This window comes from Cyclopterus lumpus, chromosome 25 (assembly GCF_009769545.1).
Source record: "Cyclopterus lumpus isolate fCycLum1 chromosome 25, fCycLum1.pri, whole genome shotgun sequence".
NCBI classification, from domain to species: domain Eukaryota; kingdom Metazoa; phylum Chordata; class Actinopteri; order Perciformes; family Cyclopteridae; genus Cyclopterus; species Cyclopterus lumpus.
Window position 1 is genome coordinate 11,162,084 of NC_046990.1, and position 14,921 is coordinate 11,177,004.

The window sequence follows — 14,921 nt, forward strand, 5'->3', positions numbered from 1 at the left end:
TCAAAGCTCTCGTCAAACAGAGGGTTGTCCCCGTTCTGGTTGACCGTTTTAGTCCTCTGTTCAGCGCAGTCAGCCGGAATGCCGTGGATTTCCACGTACGCGTAGGGGTCTACTACGTCTCCTTTGGCACCTGAGCCTTTGGGTTTAGGAAAGTTTTGTCCACTGATGATCTTGATGTGCAAGAGCTGTGGAGAAACACCAGGCACTGAATCTTTAGTGTTGGCACTAAAATATGATACGTGCTCCCTCATGATGGCCGGACGCAGCACATAGCCGCAGTTCCCGTTCTGACGAAACCAACCGATGTTTAAATCCATCATCAGGCCCGGAGTCTGGTAGTTCATTGCCACGATCTGGCAACCGCACTTCCAGAAATCTTGTGGATTCATGTTGCTGGAGTCGATCCGCATGGGGCTAGGGTAAACTCGCGCAAGGTACTTCTTGTTGTAGTTCACAAAGTCACCTGGGAAGTCGCTGGCGCAGCGACTAGCAAAGACCTCATTGAAAGAGCAAAGCTCCCATTGCTTCTGGTTCTGGAAGGATGTTGGGAAATCTTTGAACTCCACAGACTTGCATAAGGTCACCAGATCAGAGAGGTCCTTCGACAGCTGGAATTTTTTGGGTGCGACTGTCTGTTGTTCCGCCGAGTCGATGCTCACCCTTTGAGACATTTCGGCCCCCTCGTCCTCGTCCGTCACCTCGCCTTCTGAAGCCGTGCAGTTTGTGCTCAGTTTCTTACCCTTCAGCAGGATCTTTCCCTTCAGTTCTAAGGGGGAGGGGAGGTAACAGTCCTCAGGTTTCGGGGGATCTATGTGGATCTTGTCTCCGAGGATCTTCTTTATGTGCTGAAACATGACTCTCTGCTGCTTTAAGGAGCAATGGTTTTCTAAACACAGCAGCAGTGGAAACTCGGATGCAACAAAGGCGTACTTGTTGAGGACATCAATGACGCTGCGAAACACTATCTGCGACGTCATCGTGTGACCTGTGTAAATAACAGGTTCGTTATCAGGCCCGTCCCAAACATCCAGCTCTACACTGCGGCAGCCCATCTTGAGGGCACGAATATACCCTGTCACGTCAGAGGGACCCCTGAACTGATCTTCAATCAGATATGTGTTGTGGGATGCATTGATGTAATAGTGGGACAAGGGCTGGTTCATGTCTTGGCAAACTGTTTTTTGTTCAGGGTCAAATATATGGCACTCTGGAGACAAGAGATAGTTGGTGAACCCATCTAGAGAAAGCCAACCCTTAAGCCGGCCCTCTTTAGATGGTTCATATTTGTGAATGACCTCTAAGCTGGTGTCTTCACTGACTTGTGCCATACCCTGCTCTGCCTCCAGAAATATCATCAAGTCCTTGCTATCCAGAAATTCTTTGTTACTGGAGAACTGAACAAAGAGAAAATAAATTTCTGGTCTGGTGCAAAGATCATGAAAGACCTCAATGAACTCATCTCTAGTCACATCGGAACCTGCTTTGTCCTTGGCTTTGTGAATCTCTTTGAACTTCAGTTCTATTTTCACATTTTTAAGTCCAGGGTTCAACTTCTTGACGAGCTGCACAGCAGCACATATCGATACTTTTCTGCTGTTGTTAACGTCTGCCTCATCGAAAAGTTCACCGAGCCAAGATGAGCGCATGTTGTTCTGAGTGCTTTCTATCATATTCAAGGTGTGTTTCCCATAGGAGATCAGGTACCTCAGCCCTGTAACCCAGATGTTGGCTACATCTGCAGTGTTTGCCACCAAGTCCAGGGACTCATAGTTCTCCCCAAAGATGATTGAGAAGGCACAGTCCTCCGATATCTGATCATAGGTTCCATTAGTTCTAAAAGTGTCTGTGTTTTTGCCTGTCCGCACCTCCTTGATGGATTTCACATCAATTTTGGCCTTTTCTGATTCCTTCTTCGTGGGCTCCCATCTCAACGACTGCATGTCGGCATCCAGGAGAAAGTAGCGGTGGTAGATGCGGGAATTGGATCGCACTTTCTTCAGCTCAGAGCCATCCACCATTGCGTTGATGCAGTCGCTTGCGCTGCTAATTTTCTTCTCTGTGGGCATGCTGCTGAATGATACCGTCTTCTTTCTTTCTTTGCGTTGTCTTGAGCCATCCTGCAGAGAAACAGAAAGCAGTGCATGAATAAAAACCTTTCTGTAGATACATAAGCAAAAATAACTTTCAGCTTGAAGGAATGTAATCTTCTTTTTGCTTTTGTGTTTTAATGAAATGCACAAAACCTTTTGATGTGATTCCATAATAAGAATGATGGGTCACGTGTATGATTGATGTGTCTATATCTACATGCCCATAAATAAATATATAGGAGCTTTTACACATCCCCCATCTGACATCTTCCTCCGTTCACATTCAGGTGACAATACTAACGTTAAGAAATGTGAGAGACGGACATCTTTGTCTCCTGTCTGTCTGCTTATGGTTTCCTCTATTGTCCCACAACACAGGGATCAGCTGTGCTGCATCATGTGTGTACTTGTTTGCAATTGGACATTGCAAAGCCAGTGATACTGACCCACAGTCTCGGCGAGATTGTTTATTTGTTGTTTGCATGATGAAAACATCATAGTAGACGATATAGAACAACAACACTGAATGGACCGAACTAAACGGAAGCCCAGGGAGATTAAACAAAGTTCCTCCCCAACGTGAAAGACATCTCAAATACAATCAAGTGAAATAACAAACACCGCATCAAACAGAAACGCACTGCTTCGTCACTGGGCAATTCTGAAACTACAGAAGGACAAATAATATTACGTAATGATTTTTCAAAAAATTCATGAATCATTACAAAATCCCATCTGTGAGTATTGCAAATTAACTCTGGTTGGTAGAATCTTTCACTTCTCCGTGTACGAAGCATGAACAATACATACTCAGAACCTGAATGCACCCATGCATCCTTATGATCTGGTCAAGAATGTGAACTTACAGTCACATCTTATTGATAGATTATGTCTGCTTCCTGCTGTAAAGGTCCGCCATGCCAGGCATTCTCCTCAGGATTTCCCCTCGGCTTCCTTTACCTAAACTAGAAAACAATACCGCCCACACCCATCTGTCTTAGCATTTGTTATTATGCCCTGGGGACTCTTGTTTCTTACGTAACAGTCTCTTTTTCCTGTCTCTGCAGGAAGTCAGATGGCCCGAAGTGTTTTTCTTTTTCAATTAAGAAAATATAGTTTCATTTGTCCTTAAATGGTTCTTCAAAAGACGTGAACATCAGATTGTCTATTCATAGATCAAACAGATATAGCTTTATTGGGTACATATTCTTCTAGACATAAATATCTCTTATCTCCTTACAATAGGATCTTCAAAGGGAGCGATGAGCAAGGCCAAAGCTTTAAAAAAGGGAATACCTGAAGAGACCAAGTATAGTCAGCCGCACCGCCGTGAACTAGACCTTCATCTTCCCTTCACGGTTACAGAGTTTTTATATGACTGATAACTGAAGGATTTACGGCCCTTTATCAAGTCACCCGTACAGTTTGATTGGTAGCGCATCTCCAGAGATGTCTCAAGGGAAGCTAATACCAGGTCTCCTGGCATAATAACGTACTGTTATCCGTTTGCTTGTTTACCATATTTATTTTTAAATTATGACTCAATGATTCCTTCGTGTTTATTGCGATGCACCGTCTACCGAGTCAAATTCCTTGTATGTGCACCGTACATCCGATAGACGATTCTGATGTTTGAGTTAAAGGTATGTTCATTTAACAAATTAATGAATTATGTGTGCTTATGATACAGTAATATGTTTGTTTGTATCCTGATATGACAAGGGTAATGCAGCCTAGGGGTATTGTAATTGTATTCCAGTTATTTCCCATAAAATCGCATACATTTCCATTTATTTCCCTGTTGAGTGCACCTTAAATATTCCCGTAATGTCGCCACCTTAATTGTGGGTTTATAAAATGTCAGAGCTTGTTATAAAAGTGGGATCGCACACTGAACGTGTCACCTTCATCCAAAACACACTGCTGTGCGATGCTGTTACTCATTACTTCTTTGAATCCTTGTGAAGCTCAATTTTATTAATTTCTTTATGATGTTGGGGGAAAATTAAGGTTAAAGTCTTTCTTTGATTGCCGATAGAAATTCTTGCATAACTGTGGCGCAACAGAATTTATTTTTCATTTTAGTTACAGTGTGTTCAGAGATGAAACCCCTGGTACAAGTCAGTGGAGCACACACACACAACGATATTGGATGTTTTCAAGGTGTTTCATAATAAAGAGATAATAACAAGGCTTATCCTATGGGGGGCATTATTGTTATGCCTTTACATACCGTGTAAGTACATGTTCGGTGTTTGGGTGAGTCACACAGAGGCAAACCCAGGAAGAGACCATGCATAAGTAAGACGGAGCACATCCAACTGCTCCCAGAGGAGTCTGAATCCCCTACTGGACTGGATCCTGCATGTTCTCTGGCTCAGCACAGAGAACATGACAGAACCATCGCTCTCTGTTCCCCTGTTCTGTGTACATCGCCAACAACGAGCAATGGGAATCGTATTGCAGCATGAATGAACGTTCAGCTCCAGACCAGCGTTGGCCTCAAGTCACGATAATCTGAATCTATTCAATCAGACGGATTTCTAGCAGAATGCAAATACCAGACTGGTAGCATTGTGCCTTAAAAACCCACTGGCACTAATAGTGTTGAACATTCCTGTTTAATGATCATTTATTTAGGCTGATTTAGGATGACATGCAACATCTATGTTATAAAACTACAAGTTAAATCCTGCACGGAGCACATATTTCTCTTTGGAACCAGAAACGGTCTTTTTAGATTTATCTTGTCCTGTGGCACAAGACTCCTGAATCATTTTCTAACTCTGGATTAGACCCAAGACTGCATTAAAGTCTCCCCCCTACCTACCAAACAAGCTGAGGCAACAGCACGGTTACCTAAGAAGCTCATACATAACCCACAGCCAACAGTGGGATATGTTCTTTTTTAGGATTTAAGAGTGAAAAACAAAAGAGCATACGAAGCTGGTCACTACCAGAAGTCAGTTCTTATGCAGCAATCCTGTAAAATGTACTGTAGATATGGATATGCATTTGATATGGAGTTTAATGCTATTCTATCAGGATTTCACAATTTCCACCTCCAAGTTTCTTATTTTTCTTCTTTAACATACTGATGGTCGTGTAAATCTGTGGTTTTAATTTGTATTTAATTTCAGAAGGAGACAAACCGATGCCTAGATATTATATTATATTAAAACCCAACACATAGACAAGTACTGACACCCAACTTCATGAGCGTTGGTTGCCTGTAATGTAAAGATGGGGCCTCATTACAGTGACTTCCTGAGTCTGGAATCCTATCTTATCTCCTTTTAGGATGAAATTTACTTTTTTAAAAGTCAAGATAGCAGCAGGATGCATATCTGTAACGCACAGATCTCCATTCAGTATGCAAGGTTCTCATACAGTATGTCCACTTATACTGCATAAAGAAAGTTAAAACATATCATCATCAGATAACGACTAAGGAGATCCGTTGCACTAATTTCTCTCAAGTTGCATCGTCAGATAAGAAGACAGAGGAGGCTTGAGGTGAAAATGAATCTGTGCGTCAAAAGAGAGGGCAACACGTTGACAGGAAGAGCTTTGGAGGAACAACAAGAGAGGGCAACACGTTGACAGGAAGAGCTTTGGAGGAACAACAAGAGAGGGCAACGCAGTGACAGGAAGAGCTATGGAGGATCAACAACAGAGGGCAACACGTTGACAGGAAGAGCTTTGGAGGAACAACAACAGAGGGCAACACGTTGACAGGAAGAGCTTTGGAGGAACAACAACAGAGGGCAACACGTTGACAGGAAGAGCTTTGGAGGAACAACAAGAGAGGGCAACACGTTGACAGGAAGAGCTTTGGAGGAACAACAAGAGAGGGCAACACGTTGACAGGAAGAGCTTTGGAGGAACAACAAGAGAGGGCAACGCATTGACAGGAAGAGCTTTGGAGGAACAACAAGAGAGGGCAACACGTTGACAGGAAGAGCTTTGGAGGAACAACAACAGAGGGCAACACGTTGACAGGAAGAGCTTTGGAGGAACAACAACAGAGGGCAACACGTTGACAGGAAGAGCTTTGGAGGAACAACAAGAGAGGGCAACGCGTTGACAGGAAGAGCTTTGGAGGAACAACAAAAGAGGGCAACGCATTGACAGGAAGAGCTTTGGAGGAACAACAAGAGAGGGCAACGCATTGACAGGAAGAGCTTTGGAGGAACAACAAGAGAGGGCAACAGGAAGAGCTTTGGAGGAACAACAAGAGAGGGCAACGCGTTGACAGGAAGAGCTATGGAGGAACAACAAAAGAGGGCAACACGTTGACAGGAAGAGCTATGGAGGAACAACAAAAGAGGGCAACACGTTGACAGGAAGAGCTATGGAGGAACAACAAAAGAGGGCAACGCGTTGACAGGAAGAGCTTTGGAGGAACAACAAAAGAGGGCAACGCGTTGACAGGAAGAGCTTTGGAGGAACAACAACAGAGGGCAACACGTTGACAGGAAGAGCTTTGGAGGAACAACAAGAGAGGGCAACACGTTGACAGGAAGAGCTTTGGAAGAACAACAAGAGAGGGCAACACGTTGACAGGAAGAGCTATGGAGGAACAACAAAAGAGGGCAACGCGTTGACAGGAAGAGCTTTGGAGGAACAACAAGAGAGGGCAACACGTTGACAGGAAGAGCTTTGGAGGAACAACAAGAGAGGGCAACACGTTGACAGGAAGAGCTTTGGAGGAACAACAAGAGAGGGCAACGCATTGACAGGAAGAGCTTTGGAAGAACAACAACAGAGGGCAACGCGTTGACAGGAAGAGCTTTGGAGGAACAACAAGAGAGGGCAACGCATTGACAGGAAGAGCTTTGGAAGAACAACAACAGAGGGCAACGCGTTGACAGGAAGAGCTTTGGAGGAACAACAAGAGAGGGCAACGCATTGACAGGAAGAGCTTTGGAAGAACAACAACAGAGGGCAACGCGTTGACAGGAAGAGCTTTGGAGGAACAACAAGAGAGGGCAACGCATTGACAGGAAGAGCTTTGGAGGAACAACAACAGAGGGCAACGCATTGACAGGAAGAGCTTTGGAAGAACAACAACAGAGGGCAACGCGTTGACAGGAAGAGCTTTGGAGGAACAACAAGAGAGGGCAACGCATTGACAGGAAGAGCTTTGGAAGAACAACAACAGAGGGCAACGCGTTGACAGGAAGAGCTATGAAATGCTCTTCAGAAGATTTTAAGTGTAATGTGTATCCGTGAAAATACTTAAAATCATGGTTATTTCAATCATGTCTGAAGAACAATAGGACCATGTGAAAAAAGAGGACCGCAAACTGTGCACAACACACAAGGTATCGATTAAACATTCAATAAAACCAGATATTCCATTGTTTTGTTTAAATTAGCATACGGAGACGTTTCCCTCTCTCGCTGCACTGCAGTCGAACCCCCACAGGAGTTCAAACCCGGCCCGGCTGCTTCTGCTCGGTAACATATGGTGTCAGTTGTTGGTCAACTCAAGTGTGAAGAAGGTGACTACCCTGGGACTCCACTGTCCTGAAAAATATTAATTAAAGTAAAATATGGTTGTGACGATATGTCATCAGTTTAACACAAGCTCACAACAACAAAAGGACCTTAATTTAGGATCCACTCACCTCGGTTTTTGACTTTATATCACTTAAATGTGTTTTTCTGTCAGTATTTCTACTCTGAAAAAAGAAAATACACCATTAACCTACAAAAAAAAAGAAAAGATAATCACCCTAGGTGTTCTAAATTCACAGTTCACCATTTCCTTCTTTCCAGGATCTACATCATCAGCTCTTAGCTTTGTGGCTGCAGGCTTTTGGGAGAGACTTGTTTTCTCAAATATTAATTAAGCCATTAAACACAGTTCATTTGTTAATGCAGTATTATTAAGAGGTACCTTTTTAACAGCGTTGGTGCTTCATTAAGTTGCAGGATATCCCTGAAAGGAGTGTGAAACGTTATAATGACGGATAGAAGCACATAACACACAGCCGGACTCAATTCTCACGACATGTGTTATGTGTCTGTTCAATACTGGATAAGAAGGCAACATACATGTTAAATGTTACTAATGAGCTGCCGATTAATTTAAGCCTGTGAAAAACCCTCAATGACCTCTGGCCTGCAGGAATCGGCTCAAGTGAAAGAAAACCGAGACCACGTGACCGTCTACTGGTTCCCCAACACCTTCACGGCTAGTGCGGAGGAGAGAGCAATGCAATGGGACCTTGAGAGACATGTCAACCAGCAAGCCAAGCAATGTGTTGAATGACCACGTCAGAGACACAATAAGCCCCTCTCAACATGGCTGTTTAGCCCATGTTACAGCTCACCTCACTACTACTGGGCCTGTTGCAGTGTTTCTCAACCGAGGACCTCTAAATCATAAGATTTGATTTCAGGGAATGCATCTGAAAATATGTTGGTTATTGCATATGATTACTCAACCACAGTTGAAGAGACATAACTGTGGAGGAAGTGAAACCCATGATCACTCTTGTGACTCTTAATCACATTGGGCTCACTTCTGTGGTGACTTGAATAGGTGCGGCGCTCCACTCGCCCTGCTGGGAGCACACACGCCCCCTTTCCTCAGGTACAAGACTGCAGTAGGGCTAGAACACAAGCTATAAGACTTTGCTTGCATTTGGATCAGACCTCAACAAGGAAATGATCACGCAAAATCGTCACGTCACAGTTCAGACTCTGCAGAACACTGGCAGGCTTCAAACACTCCGCACTGCAAGTTGAATTAACATACGAGCTGCAGCGAAGCAACACAATGCTGAGGCACTTGGAAAAACAACTAACTGGTCAATTGTATTCTGTCAATAAACAAAAGGTTCAACTAAATAATAACTATGTTAATATAGAGCTACCTTACGGTTCATAAGATGTAACTCACGCAGAGTTCCCACTAAAGAGCTGCTACACTTTCTTATCTCGCGTGCAAACAGAACTAGACTCTGGCCGGATATCAGTTTGTGGTTTTAACATTAAAAAAAAAAGCTTTCCAGTTTGTAAAGTCAACATGAATGAGAGAAGACTCAAGTAAACAGTGTGAGGGAGAATGTAAACACAATGTCTGGTTTGTGCAGGAAATTAAAATATCCAAGAAACTTAATTATTGATAATCAAACGGTATTCTGTGCTCCACGTGTCATTTCAGTAAAACGTTAATGCGGCTCGTCGTAATGCCGTCGAGCCGCCTCTCCCGTTAACGGGGCCGGTTGAGCTACCCTTGAAACGCCCGGTGAGGCGAGCGGCCGCTGGTGTAACTCGAGACACGAGATGAAGCAATGATTCAGGTGAGTGACTGATCGCTGCAGGCTGCCAGAGCCACGGCGACCCCGATCCGAGGGACGGCTGTCAAAGGATGTGTGATGAATCACCCCGTTGACTGGCGGCGGCGGGTTGGCCGACGGGGTTACGCCCAAAGAGGGTTTGTGGCTGAACGATGGTAGGGAAGTGAATAATTAATTAGAGCAACATTTACATCACTTCTTAACGGGAACTTTAATTAAAAAAAGACAGCGTGCTGTAGTTCGATAACGTCGCGCTTCTTGTTCAAGGCAGTTCAGTTTCACGCTGAATTATCCCCCAATTCATTTTGCTTCAATTGGCTATTTGATTGTAAAAATGTAGAGTAGCATAAACACCATGCATTATTTACTACAATTCAGACTGCGGAATGGAAACGTGTGTTTGGGAACTATTAAGACGCACAGTGATGACCACGTTAGCGCTAACAGCACAAAGCACTCGGTATACAGTGGGCATATTGAAAGCATCCTTTTACTGAAATGTACAATATAACATGATGTCACTTCAAAACACTTGAATGTGAATGTATAGCCTATATAATAATAATAAGTATTCACAGTGAATCTACCGTGTGCCATGTCATTAAAGCTGATCGAAACAGATCATTACTGTCAAATGTGAACGTAGGTATGCACGATGCAGCTGACACTGATGCGCGTCGTTGCCATGACTACTAACAACATACGTACATTTTCTTTCGTCATATGATCCCCAGAAAACCGTCACATGTCGGTGTTACTGCCTTTTCTATCTCTATGATGGAAACTCTCTGAAATCTGACTCTTTGAAATTACTCTTTGGCACAAAAAGCAAAAGTTGAAAATATATTTTATTAAACAGTGTTGAGTTTCAACATGTCGCTTGCACAGGAGGAAAAGAAAAGAGCAAAGTAATCCCCCCCCCCTCTCTCCCAGCCGTCACCTTTCAAATGAGGAACAACTGATTGTGTGAGCTGTCAACGTTGCTTTCCGTTCCTGTTGCCTAAACAAGAGCAAATATTCCGTCGTCCAGTCACAGATGCTAAAAAAAAGAAAAGAAATCCAGCTCAGCTAAATAATTCTACAATGATTACGAAACCAAAACTCACCCCTTGGCTGCGGTGCACTGAGCCAACTGGATGATATAATACAACGCGATGAGGAACTCGTCTTGGCCTCGCAGCACTGCTGGTCCGCCATAATTAATACCATATGGTTTCCCCTTTTTTCGCGATGTCACAAACAGAGTTTGTTTCTCTCTCTCATCAGAGCTGTGAAATAAGTGTTATTTACCAAGCGATGGCGAGACCGTCTTTGTGCAAGAGGATCTGAGGTGTGAGGCGGACCCATTATTCCTCCTGCCACGAGCCAACCACACACAGCACTGTTACAAGAGCCTTCGCATCATACAGTCATCAGAGAGCCTAAACACACTCTGCTCAATGCTTCTAATGCAGCAGTGACACATCGTCATTTGATATGTTAGGTGCATCCCTAAAACATCGGAATGGTAATGGACTTGTGACGGAGTGAATTATTACGCTGACTAACAAACAAGCAGACTCCCTAAACGGAGGTACTACTGTACTATTTGATTGATATCTTGATTACTAAGCATTCGCCCTATGGAGGTTTAAAACACGGCTGTTTAAAGGGGGTAGGTTTGTATTTCATAGACGATGCGGTCATGAGTTGAGGTCAACTTTAGTCTGTAAGAATCAAAACACCCATGAATAATTGACCAACCACTCCTGCAACAGAACCATCTGCATCTGGTGAAATATAGAGGGCAGTGTGAGGGTTTAGAGGAGCTTCTCACTTGGAAGGCTGAGTGTAGATCTTTGGGTGGAGTTCGGCATGGAGCAACCATCAAATTAAAAGATCTGCAAAGGTGCTGTTTTGTCGTTACTACGAGCAGACGGTTGGTGCCGTCCCGACCACATCCTCCCATCTTTCTTCAGAGAAGCAGTTTAACAAGAACTGAAGGCTGTGTTGTTAACACTGGGCCAACCCTCCACAACCACCGGCTGCAGCCGTCCATCAGTCACAGCTGTCAAACGCAACAACAACTGCCTTCAGGGAGATATTAGCATGCAGACACGGCTTGCTGTAGTCTTGATAGTCTTCAGATTGGAAGGTTTTGCATTCACACGGGTATAAAATGTGACTTAAAATCCAAAGTTTACTAACAGGATACCGACTGGCGTGTAATACGTAACTTTTATTATGTACGATATGTTTTCTATCTTGATTAAGAACTGGACTTGTTGCACCAAACCAAACCGTGGTCAAGTCCATGGTCTCTTAACAGGACATCTATTTTTGGCTTCAACTGTTATCATTATCATCACCATGATCACTATTGTGTGTGTGTGCGTTGTTGCTAAGCAAAACACCAACAACAGTTCAAATTAACTCGCTGTGCATTTGACTTGTTTCTCATGCCTAATAAATAAAGGTAATAATTGTGTAGTTTGATATGGCACTTGCTTGGTGAAGGTTGGAGACGGTGCCTCCTCTCAGAAGAAGCTTGAAAAAGGTGCCTGGCTCAATTCCTGGATGATAATTATGTTATTTGATCCCATAAGCACCCAATATTGCCCAATACTGCAGTCTGATATAACTTAAATAAATTTAAAAACATCTTTCCTTAAGGAATGTATTGGTTTCTGACTGAAAGTGGGAAAAACATTATGATTTCCCAAAACTACTGAAGCCCTGAATTATCTAGACATGATATGTTGGCAATTCTATATATATAATCACTATAATAACATGTTTGTTTTTTTTCCATTTCCATTCACTAAGCCCTGAAACTCAAACACTTTGAAAAAATCTCTGCACTTGTAAACAACGTTGTGCCCAAGAGCAGAGTTATTCATAGATATAGCCTCTTTGATTCGGCTCTTGAAGTGTATTTTACTTTAAAATTAATAAGAGGTTATGAGTTGAATCCAACAAAAAGGAGTCAAAAAATGGATTTCCGTGTCTCTTATTCAAGTGGAAACGTCAGACACAAATCACTTTCGAATGGCCTACGAAGTGAGACAGGTTCTTGTGTAGTGAGACATCACTCTGGGACTTGACAGAGCAGAAATGTCAATATTAACCCCGTCAATCTCCCGGCAGCATGTCAGAGCTCAACAGCCACAGCGTGTCAGGAATGTGTGTTGCACGTGAAAAGGCTGAAAAAGGACGCTCCCGAAGCAGAGGAATCAAATCATAGGCTTAATAACGGTATTGATCAGGCGCACGGTCGTGAGCGACTAACCCAGGCGGACGTTGACATCTGCGCCTCAACTAATTCCGTACACAGGTCATGCATTTTAAATCTAGCGGGAATAAAGTCTCGTAGTCTGACTACTAAAAAAAAAGCCAAATGTGAATAGCAGCCACACGAGAGGGGTTCTTTTTCTGGCTTCTCACAACAATGACGCGCTGATATTCTCCCGAGGTTGAGTTCAGTTATTGCGAAGCAGTTATAATGAATCCTTTGTCGTCACCGCCCTTCACCTGCTTCAAACTCACTCTTCCACTAATGAATACGCTCGATACGTGTCCAAGGAATGCTCCCAAAACCACAAATACTATCGGCACATTCCACGTGTCTCATTGGGAAATGATACATCCAGAGGAACAGAAAATGCCATTTACATGACCCGTAAGAAATTCAGAATATTGTCACGTCGGGGATTATGGTGGAATATCGGTGTGCACGTTAGCGTAGTCAATGATTTGAATCGGCTTTCAACATAGTGCAGATTAGTGCAACGTGAGGAAGTGTCATCCTCTTTGGTAACCCTTAAGCAACACTCCCAACGCCCTTTACTCTTGAGGCAAGGACAGTGAATTGCAAAGCTTCCAACTGAAAGTCTTGGAGCAAATATGAATCGGTTAAAAGGAATGTTTGTTATTTGCATATGTACACGTATGCATTTCATCCGTCATAAGAGCATCCAGGATCGGCACCTGGCACAGGTCGAGACTTGAGTGCCTTGCTCGGGGATGTCCTCTGACCACCTGTGTGTCTTTAAACAGCAATACGGGACATCTTATTGTGTTGCTCACTACTATATTCAACACTACGCTAACAGTGAGACGCACTCGATCAATGCCGAGCAGATCATCAATAAGTGTGAGGTCAACATGCGAGATATCCAGCAGCCCTTCATCACCATTACTATTATTCTACATTATTTGCTGCCGCACTGAACGGTCGAGACTGCATCTACTGCTTTTCACTTCGCGGACACTCCCTCTCATTCGCTCTAAAGTGCAATATGTAATTGCATGTTATTTGCTGTCTCTCTACAAAAAACATCACCCCGTTAAACATCGGTCCACTTTTCAAATATGTGTTAAACATAACCGCTTCAGCCTCTATATTATTGGTATAAAGAACGTAGCGCCTTCAATCACATGCTTTTTATTGCATGTAAGAGTTTGTGGATGTACTATTTTTCTGACAAACCTCTTTAACGGCTATATTCAACTTCCCTGCTATTGCAAGATTATAATATATACATGCGTTTCCCTTTTTGGAGCAATAAATACCCTCCAGTCCCACCCTGTGCATACCTACAGCCATGCACATGTAGACTGCTACCAAGACCATGAAAAGGAGAAGAACTCTTTTGCAAATTCCATGCAAAACATATTCAGAAAAAAGTACAGGATGTGCTTCTGGGGATCCCGTCACCGGCCTGCAGTGTGAAAACCACCTATTATAGTGAAAAGAGGGATGTCAGAGGGACTAATCAAATTCAAAGCAGGGGGGCTTATGCATATGCAACTTCCAACACCCCTGCGTGCGGGTCAGATGTGCATGCTGGCCCAGCCGAATGAATGGCACCACAAACGTGGATCGTAACTCCAGTGTTTACCTTGATAATGCTGCTCCGGCGAGGTATTTCACATTTCAGGTCCGACCCCACGGAGGTGTTGGCTCCATCCAGCCCGGCTTGGCTGCCCGGTGCGACGAGGGATCCCGAGCCGACCATGTTGCCCGATATCCCGCAGTTTCCATTCAACACCGACACTTCGCACTGCGTCTTGCCGGCGTCTTCGTCGCCGGGCACGGCCGCGTCCCCACCATTCAATGGAGGCAGGCTGCCGCCGAACTCCGCCATAGGCACTTCTCGAGCACGCGCACACGCAAGCGCACGCACGAGCCGTCGGGTAGCAGAAGCCTTGTGTTTCAGCTTTCCTCCGGCCTATCGCCTCGTTGTAAAACGTGCACGCGATTCTGCCATATCATCTCTCCGTGCACATGTCGGTCGGCTTCCCACAGTCAGAGAGAGAGGAGAGGGGAGGGGAGGAGGGGGGGGGGGGGGCTCCGTGCACCGTGCACCGTGCACCGTGCTCTGCGAGGAGAACCACACACATCAGCACAATCAGGCAATGGGACAATAGTAACAGCGTTGTGCGTGTGCGTGTGCGTGCGACGTTACCCTCTAGTTAGTCCCTAACTGTAATAAGTTGACCGTTTTTTTTTAGCACATCTCCACCGTGTTGCCCTTCT

General features: G+C 44.1%; 1 protein-coding gene across 7 annotated transcripts in view; it reads right to left on the bottom strand.

Annotated features, from left to right (window-relative positions):
• The window catches only part of LOC117728007 (inactive phospholipase C-like protein 2), a 27,253-nt gene extending 12,504 nt beyond the window's left edge, over nt 1-14,749 (bottom strand). The window contains exons 1-5 of one of the 7 annotated variants that reach the window (XM_034528636.1): nt 10,510-10,680; nt 7,996-8,037; nt 7,724-7,777; nt 7,477-7,622; nt 1-2,117 (exon numbers count right to left, since the gene is read on the bottom strand). The exon at nt 1-2,117 is cut by the window's left edge and continues 367 nt beyond it. In XM_034528636.1, the coding sequence (XP_034384527.1) occupies nt 1-2,117; nt 7,477-7,560 (2,201 nt within the window). In that variant the 5' untranslated portion in view covers nt 7,561-7,622; nt 7,724-7,777; nt 7,996-8,037; nt 10,510-10,680. The other 6 variants (XM_034528640.1, XM_034528639.1, XM_034528635.1 and 3 more) reach the window with 6 other exon arrangements.
• Between the last annotated feature and the right edge of the window lie 172 nt (nt 14,750-14,921).